This window comes from Larimichthys crocea, chromosome I, assembly GCF_000972845.2.
Source record: "Larimichthys crocea isolate SSNF chromosome I, L_crocea_2.0, whole genome shotgun sequence".
NCBI classification, from domain to species: Eukaryota; Metazoa; Chordata; class Actinopteri; family Sciaenidae; genus Larimichthys; species Larimichthys crocea.
In genome coordinates, this window is record NC_040011.1 from 32,619,902 (window position 1) to 32,628,655 (window position 8,754).

The 8,754-nt window shown below is 40.3% G+C and overlaps 1 protein-coding gene across 1 annotated transcript; it reads left to right on the plus strand.

The window, feature by feature from the left end:
- LOC104920409 (tensin-4) lies at positions 1-8,682 on the plus strand. The gene is made up of 13 exons (XM_010732672.2): positions 1-72; positions 1,170-1,449; positions 2,634-2,976; positions 3,243-3,559; positions 3,651-3,746; positions 3,902-4,033; positions 5,219-5,311; positions 5,727-5,804; positions 5,887-5,949; positions 6,950-7,121; positions 7,236-7,304; positions 7,621-7,650; positions 7,839-8,682. Exons 2-13 carry the CDS (start codon positions 1,197-1,199, stop codon positions 7,969-7,971), a joined length of 1,779 nt encoding a protein of 592 aa, XP_010730974.2. The 5' UTR covers positions 1-72; positions 1,170-1,196; the 3' UTR covers positions 7,972-8,682.
- The last annotated feature ends 72 nt before the right edge of the window (positions 8,683-8,754 follow it).

Genomic DNA, 8,754 nt, shown 5'->3' on the forward strand with positions numbered 1-8,754 from the left:
AAAGTAAAAGCGTGAACAGTCTGAGAGTAAAACAGCGTTACAACATTTGACTCCTGACCAGAAGAAAAGAAGGTAAGATGACTTTTCCTTGTCTTATCTTACATCTTACAGTCGTGGTAAAATTAACAGTTAATTTAACAATACGTCATTTGTATTTGATTGCTCCCTGTTAATTTATAATGTGGTCTTAAAACTATTATCATCATCATCATCATCATCATTATTATTATCATCATCATCATCATCATCATCATCAGTAGTAGTAAAGTACATTTATGTACTATTATTGTATTCTTAGCAACATAATACATAGATAAAAAGTAATGTTAAGCAAATTATTTCAAATGAAATTGAAGCTCCACATGTATGCTCTTATTTCCTAAGATGAAAGAGTTGCATTACAGCTCATGTCAATCATATTTCACAGCACACTATGTTATTGTCCAAAGTGAACCTCAAAGTGAAACTTTGGCTGCTTCAAGGTAAAAATGCTCTGCATGATGTGAATTTTCCAAAAATCTGAAGCAGATTTTCTCTAGACTACTTTCCAAAATACCACATTTACCCCTAAAAGTTTTGATTGTTGTAGGAAAACACGAGCGTAGTCATGGTTACCACTAGTCACCTGAATGACTCAGTGAGCACCACACCTTGTCTGCAACATGGAGAGGGAGACGCAGTATGAGCGGATCATCCATCATTTGGCACGCCCTGACCAGCTATTCATGCTGATATCAGCACTGAAGTCAGCTTGTGTCATCATTCATCGAGCACTTTCATGCACTGATTGAGAAACATGTGGAAAGACTTGGGCTACATACACTGATGCACACACTCCAGGACACGTTCTGTTTATGTTCTTTATTAACCACAACAACAACTTTCAGGTTAGCTATGATCCAGTGCATGTCAGTATGCTAGCACCGTGAACTAACTTCTGATTCAAACCTGACAGGTCTCAGTGCAGCAAAAACAACAATGACAAACTTGATATAGGTGTTCATGTATAGTGCATGACTGTGGCCAATACACACTCATTTTCTATGAATATGAGTATGTGGGAAAAAAGCTTATGTTGGGTCGGTTTCTAAAGCAGACAAAAGCGGGTATGCCAGTCCAGTAAAGACAGTGTAACTGATCTTTCTCCATTGTATCTCTTTGTTTGGCAGTCCCAGAAGACAGTGAGCTCTCTTAACATGATGCCTACAGCTACAGGCATGTCCCACATGATACCCAATCACGTTCTGAGAGTGGGTCAAACTATCCGCCTGGACTCGGCACAGGAGACAGTCAATCAACATCCCAGTCTCACAGAGCCTAACGGTAACCATGGTGACTCCGATCTCGACATTTCCCTGGATAATCTCAACCAGCTCATCCTGGAACTGGATCCGACATTTGAGCCCATTGAGGTCAACAAACCCCCCCCATGTGTCAGCCCTCCTACAGGTACAGTACGACTGTAAAGCCTCTCTGCTTTAAAGCTTTCTTTTTTTCTACACTGGTCCGACTGCTCTGTTACAACTCTTTCCTACTTACATGCACAAACAAGGTCAACAAAGTGCAACAAAGGAGAGTCCAGTCTACAGAGGTGTGACATAGGCAGGGCACAAAAAAACATAATCACCACTCTTATGAAAGGAATAGCACATGTAGCCTGGGGCTTTGAAAAAAAACCCCTCCTTTTTTTGAGATAGTTTTATTGTTTTTAATCATGGGGTAATTGCACCACTTCAGCTGTTCTAGGATTACTGCCCAGCCTAGCACCACACCCTGCACATGTTGGGCTACAGACACAGAAGCTCACCGAATAGTCACACAAGGGTGGTACTGCGGTATCATAACTGCCTGCTTTGATCAGAAAGTGTGTACAGGAGTCAACAGAGCATAAATATGGATTTCCTGCTGAGCTTTTCTAAAAAGATGTTTTGTTGTATTTCATGAAACCAGCGATGTGTCATGGTGATGAACAGGTTTCACAGAAAACGATCAACAGTAATGAGAAATCAGGCGGTTACAAAAGTTTAGTTAAGAGAAAATCCATGTGCTGCGTTGATGAGTACTCATTTCCTACTGCTGCAAAACACATGATCTCCCCTTGTAGCAACACTCGCCACAGTGCCTACCTACAGTCACAGACAGATTTTCTATTTCTGTATGAACATTAGTCATTATTATGTAACTTTGGTTGCAGAAGAAACTGTCTGGCTTACGCATTGACCACAGGTTACAGTGTTCTCCTAAGGGCATGTACTCACTCAGGGACACAAACAGTTTCCTAAGTGCACAAGAACAAGTTGGGACTCCTCTAGGTGATTCTGTATCATTGCAACAGCAGAAATGCACAATTCAAAGCATTCATTCAATCTGGAAGGAATGGCTTGAGCTGTGCAGGCAGGTTCCTGCATGAGAAATATGAATGTCTTATCAAGTGAGGTTCATCAGCTGTGTGTTTACATACGGTGGCCAAGCCCAGTCTGACGAAAAAACCCAAGCATGAAGTCAGGGAAAACATGGAACATGCTGGGTTTTTCCACTGAGTGTTTCACATCCTCCTCAACATTTCACAATCCTTTCTTAGGGTTTTTTTTTTTTTCTTTTTTTTTTAAACTAACCGTCCTCTGCATCTTCAGATGGCTTCTGCTCAGATGAAGATGTCTCCCACTGTGTGCTGGTCCCACGAGGATGCTCTCCTGGCTCCCCAGCCAACATGATCCCATCTGTGTCACCCAGTATACCCATCCCTACACAGAGCAGTCTCAGCTGCAGTCCCCATGGCACACTGGTGTTCTCCAGCTCCCCTACATCCTCCCTGCCTCCCCTGCCATGTGGAAGCGTGCCCCGTCGAAATCCCTCACCGAAGAATGACATAGCCTTTTCCCAAGGATCCCTGCGCTTGTCACACTCCAACAGAAATAGTGCTGTCTCGCTCCTCTCCATGTCAACATGCTCAGACACCAGCTACATGCTTGGCAGGTAAAACTCACAATTAAAGACAGGGGTGCCATTACACAAATCTAAAATGCATATTTCACATTTAGCAACTTGTAAATATGCTGCAACATTTTAACTGCACTGTATTAAGAGGGTGACTAGGACCTGGTTTTATAGCAGACAAGACTTTAAATGAAATGACAAATGTTGCTGCTTCTCTGTGTAAAGTTAAAGTTCACTGCTACAAACTAAACAATATCAGGTATTAATCTGTACGTTTACAATATATCCCTTTCCTCCATGCTTAGCAACCTGTCCCTGGCCAGTGAAGATGCTGACTCTCCAGAGTCCATCCTTACTTGTCCGTCCGGCTCCTTCAGTGATGGGTCCAGAATAAGGCCATTTGATAGCAGATACAGCCCAGACAAACCCACGCTGACAAAGCAGCTTCACAGTAGAGGAGCGCAGAGCAGTCCTGCTTCACTCTCTGGCTCCTTGACCGATATACCTGTGCTGCTAGTCAACGGTGCACCACAGCCAGAGCTGCACATCAAGTCTCCTGGACCAGAATTTGACTTGATACAGATGATGACTGCGTCCAGCCCAAAGCCATGTTCTCCTCACAGTGAGTCACATGTGTCACTGCAGTCTGTTTTGCTGGCAGCTACTACGTTGAAAATGGTTGACCACACTGATGTATTTTTATGGTTGTTTAGGTTTCCAAGCCCGGTTTAATGGCAGCCAGCCCTCAATGAAATTTGTCATGGACACTTCAAAGTTTTGGTTTCGTCCACACATCAACAGAGCAGAAGGTGAGAATCTCAAAACATTACTTCTGAGGGCATAATACTACTGATGTAGTGAAGGTATTTCATCTTGCATGTAGGATTCTTGTGCAGCACAGATACAATAAGAAATGCACATTTTCAGCTTTCTAAGCATGTTCTGTAATGTACTTTCATTCTAGCTGAGGCCCTGGTGAAGGACAAAGAAGCAGGAACATTTGTGGTGAGAGACAGCACCTCCTACAGAGGCAGCTTCGGTCTGGCCATGAAGGTGGACCAGACTTCAGACAACTTCACTGCTAGCGCCTACCCAGGTAAACCTTCCTGATCTGAGTCAGGAGCCATTCTGAAACTCACCTCTGTGTTTGGACACATACAGGAGGAGAAGGTCTTAAAATGCCACAATCACCACAATCACAGACAAACAATGTGAGCATGGTGTAGCGCAGTGCTGCTGTTGTCATTTGTCTATAGCAGAGAGCTGAGAGGCACAGGGAATCACTTACCCAACTCTGGTGATGTGATGATATCCAGCTATCTGTGGTGAGGCAGGAGACAGTGCTGTTATTTTATTCCACCCACAGTAAACGCTGTGTAAACACAAAAGAAAACCAGCTGTTTATGGCACTGTAAGCAATCAAAGAGGAAAAATGGACCTCACTCACAAAACAATTTTGAGTTTTACTTTATTTGCAGATTTGTATTTGTTCAACTCGTTTTTACGACTGCAGGATATGAAAGACATGTGCACTGCGTCAGGCACTGAGGTCATTTCAGTGAGGGGCACGTTGTCTGCTGCAGTATTTATCTGGTGGACCAAGAATTACTAAAGAACTTATTCTTGGTTGAGGGATGTCACTATAATATTTCAGACTTCCATGTTTCCATTTCCAGAAACAACTTAAAAATAATATAAATATTATCAAACAAATTTATTCAAGATTTAGAAGGAAGGTTGGAGGAAGTCACATCTTGTGAAATTACACTCAAATGAAGGAACCACATACCAAATATAATTTAGATACCTAAAAATGTTGTTAGCTAATAGCTGACCTTAAGATATGACTTTATTCTTTTAACCATCTTTAATGTTTGGTTGTATTCTCAACATAGATGAGCTAACATAAAGTATATTCGAGTACAGGAAAGGAGAAAGGTGTGCTCAACTGCGATTAGAGGACAGAGCAAAATTGGCAGGGCTTAGGTTGGATCAAACCCCCCCCCCCATTTGTGAATCTGTTCGTCATAAGTTTTAATCTTGTTTTTTGTAGTTTTCTAATTTCACGTGAGCTGGGAACCATGTGGCACAGGATGCTAAAGATAAATTAGTAGAGACAATAAAAATAATTATAAAAATGGATCAACTGTGAGTCATATGAAATAACTTCCATTGCCTCTTTATGACTTTTGTGCATATACAGTATATCATATTGTACAATAACTCTGATGACAACGTGTAAATCTAACTTTTCCTGACATTTATCCTTTCACCAAAACAGAGGAGAGCCGTTCCGATCTGGTCAGACACTTCCTCATTGAATCATCGCCTAAGGGTGTGCGCCTTAAAGGCTCTTCTCAGGAACCGTACTTTGGTGAGTAAAAGTCAACGACTTTATTGCACATGAAGAAGCGGCTGCTTCCTTTGAAATTCATGCCAGAGATGTGACACCAGAACTGAGTCAGCCGTGTCTGACCTTTTGGGCTGTGTGTAGGCGGCAGTAGGTGGATCTTTATTTAAAGGAGTGTTGAGTTTAAGGGGCGTGTTTTCACACACAAAGAGCCATTATCAACCTTTATTGTGGGTTTCTTATCACTATGTGTGGGAGGAATACAATACGCTGTGTGCTGATGTATCTGCTTCCACTGAATTTCCTCTTTAAAAATGATGTAAGAGTGAAATATTAAAATGTTGTGTGACATTTTGTGGTTCAGAAAAAGACAATGGATTTCTTGATCATACTTGAGATTAACCAAATCATGTGCTGTGCTTTGTCGTTATCTTTGCAGGTAGTCTCTCTGCACTTGTTTACCAGCACACTATTTCTGCTTACGCTTTACCCTGCAAATTACTGCTCCACCCCCAAGGTAGGCAATTATTGCAAGACACAGGTATGTGTATATGTGTGTGCCAAAATAAAAAACTCATCTTTTATTTTTGTCTGCACAGATCAGGGAGCAGCAGAAGAGAGAACGAATGACAACGCAGCATCAGAGGACAAGAGTAAAACAGGTAGGACTAAATAACAGTAAAGACTCTTAACACGTATTTGTCTCCATTAGCATGCAATATGATAAAGTCATACATGTGCATTTACTAGCAATTATCTTCAAGTTACACTTATAAAGTGCCACAAAATACAAAATAAAGGAGCAACAGAAACAGTAAGAAACAAGAAAGCAAACAATATCTAATGCCAGTGTATGTGTTTACCTGCTGCCAATTGCTTCCCAAATAGCTAATTATTAGCTTACAGTTCAGGACTCCTCTGACCCGTTTCATAAACGATAAATAGCTCGGGTATAAAAACTTTGAGTTACGTTATCATGAAGCTAGACATGCTACACTGAAACAATAGACTGTAAGTTTCCTTCTCACTGTTCTCACTTTACCTTGCCGGCTTTCAGAGGAGTCGGCGACAGAAACCTCAGTGACCTTTATCACAGCAGCCGTTTGACGTGCCCTGCACAGGTGTTATCGTGACACTAATTAAGGTCCCGTTCCATTCCGCTCAAACAGAGTCAGCGTGCTGCTGTGTTGCTCACTGCAAAGTCTCTGCTGCAATGAATGGAACTGAACCTTAATTAGTATAATTGGTAACACCTGTGTTGACTGTTTGATAAAAACACACAGGTGTAGTTAATGACGTTAAATAAGATTTAATTTCTTAAGGCTTAAAGCTTCATTTAGGTCATTAAACAGAAAAGTTGCTGTTTTATAATATTACTATTACTAATTATTCTAATATTACTGTCACTATAGCTATCACATAAATGTAGTGGAGTCAAAAGTATAACTTATTTACCTCCAAAGTCTGGTGGAATCTATCTATCTATCTATCTATCTATCTATCTATCTATCTCTCTATCTATCTATCTATCTATCTATCTATCTATCTATCTATCTAATGGATTATTAAATATTATGTACTACTCTACATGCTTAATGCCATGTTTATGGACATCCACCTCTCTGTCTAATCAAACTATTACAACATTTGTCTTCTCCATAGCTTGCAATTTTATCTACCTGAATGCTGTCCCCACTGAGATGCTGACGGGCCCTTGTGCAGTGCAGAAGGCAGTGACCTCCACATTCAAGAAGCCCTCGGGCTCTTTTATACCAACCATAGTAAATATGAAGGTGTCTTTGAAGGGTGTCACACTGACAGACATCAACAGGAAGTAAGAAAAGACACATGGTGTCTAACTGCTGCAGAGATTTTCCTCACTGTGCACAACAAAATCATGGTGGTTTGTGTGCAGCATTCTCTAACAACCATTATCATGTCCTCACAGGCTCTTCTTCAGGCGCCATTACCCTGCTCACCTCCTTAGCCACAGCAGTGAAGATCCAGATAACCGACTGTGAGTATACAGCAGCATGTTATGAAATCAAAGTGGTGCATAATGATTAATCCAACACGTAAGAAACACAGGTGTGACTAATAACAATAATAATAGCGTTGGCTTAGTTGCATTTTGTTGTCCATGTAAGCCTTGACAGTGAGCCAGCATGTGCAATACCAGGGTGTTAGAACTGGCTCATCGAAATCGAGTGTCATTAATGTTATTAATTACACCTGTGATATTATGCATTACATTAATATGATGTCAAAATATCAGAAAAAAATAACATTTTTCTAATAAAATCAACTAAATTTGTCTTTTTTAACTCTGACAGGTGGACGAAAGGTTCCAGTTTTGGTGCAAGGTAATTTTAACTTTAATTGCTTACAATAACACAATGATGTTTTATATTTATCTGTATAATCTATGTACTGATGGAGTGAGGAGCCATAGTAAACTCCTTTCACATCTTAGCTAATACTTTAAAGAACACTTCTTTTTCAATTTGAATTTGATCCTAATGTTTATCTTTCATTTCCTTGCCCCCAACAGGATATTTGGCTTTGTGGCAAAAGGTGTAGAGGCTGGCATGGAGAATGTGTGCCACGTCTTTGCAGAATATGACCCTCTGCAGCCATGCAACAAAGTCATTGAGGTTATGCAGGCTGCCATAACAAAGACATAGACACATAAGGACAAGGACTACAACATGATAATATGAAAGGGGTCTTAAGGTCCTACCTACCTACACTGTATCTCACTGTACTTTTCAACATAAGTGTCACAACTACTGCTGTTGTTAAACTGGACAATTTACTGTATCTGCTGGATTACAATAACAGTAAAACCTGACTACTCAGCCTCGTGCGATGGTCTGACGATGAAAGCCATGTTAAGACGGGTAACTGTGGCATGTGGCTTATATGAAGATATACAAGACTGAATAGCAACATTTAACTGTAATTAAATTACACGCTATCACTATTTGAAACAAACACAACAATACTGATGTAAGTCTTAATATATGAAGCTTGCGAAACATGATTTCAATGTAATGTTTTTGTATAAAATGTTAGCAATATCGACTAGGGCTTGGTAAAGCAGTTGATTTGTCTAATTCCTTGATGCCGAATGATTCCCGTGTAAATTCAGATGTCAGTGTGCACTAGCCAATACTTTAAAATATAGTGATGAGGGATTTTGAAGGTTCTGTTAATAGACTTGAAGAAAAACAGCCGACATACTGTCATGTCCTTTCATTTCAAAACAGAAACTTGGCAGATACCTTATGTATAGTTCAGAATGTATTTATTGTACTGCACTGTAAACAGTTCTTCCTCTGTATATTCGTGTATTTTTTAAATTGTTATGATGAAAAATAAACATGTTAAACCTGTGTAGGTGCATGTTTACAAATGTTTATGTCTGAGAAAGAGTGTAGAGGAAGGTGTGAAAAACATCATCACCA

Excerpts from the sequence above, each read along its gene's own strand:
- LOC104920409 (XM_010732672.2), top strand. The coding sequence starts at position 1,197 with ATGATGCCTACAGCTACAGGCATGTCCCACATGATACCCAATCACGTT. Across the intron at positions 5,312-5,726 it reads TTCTCAGGAACCGTACTTTG|GTAGTCTCTCTGCACTTGTT; the intron begins GTGAGTAAAAGT and ends TTATCTTTGCAG. Across the intron at positions 7,305-7,620 it reads GAAGATCCAGATAACCGACT|GTGGACGAAAGGTTCCAGTT; the intron begins GTGAGTATACAG and ends TAACTCTGACAG.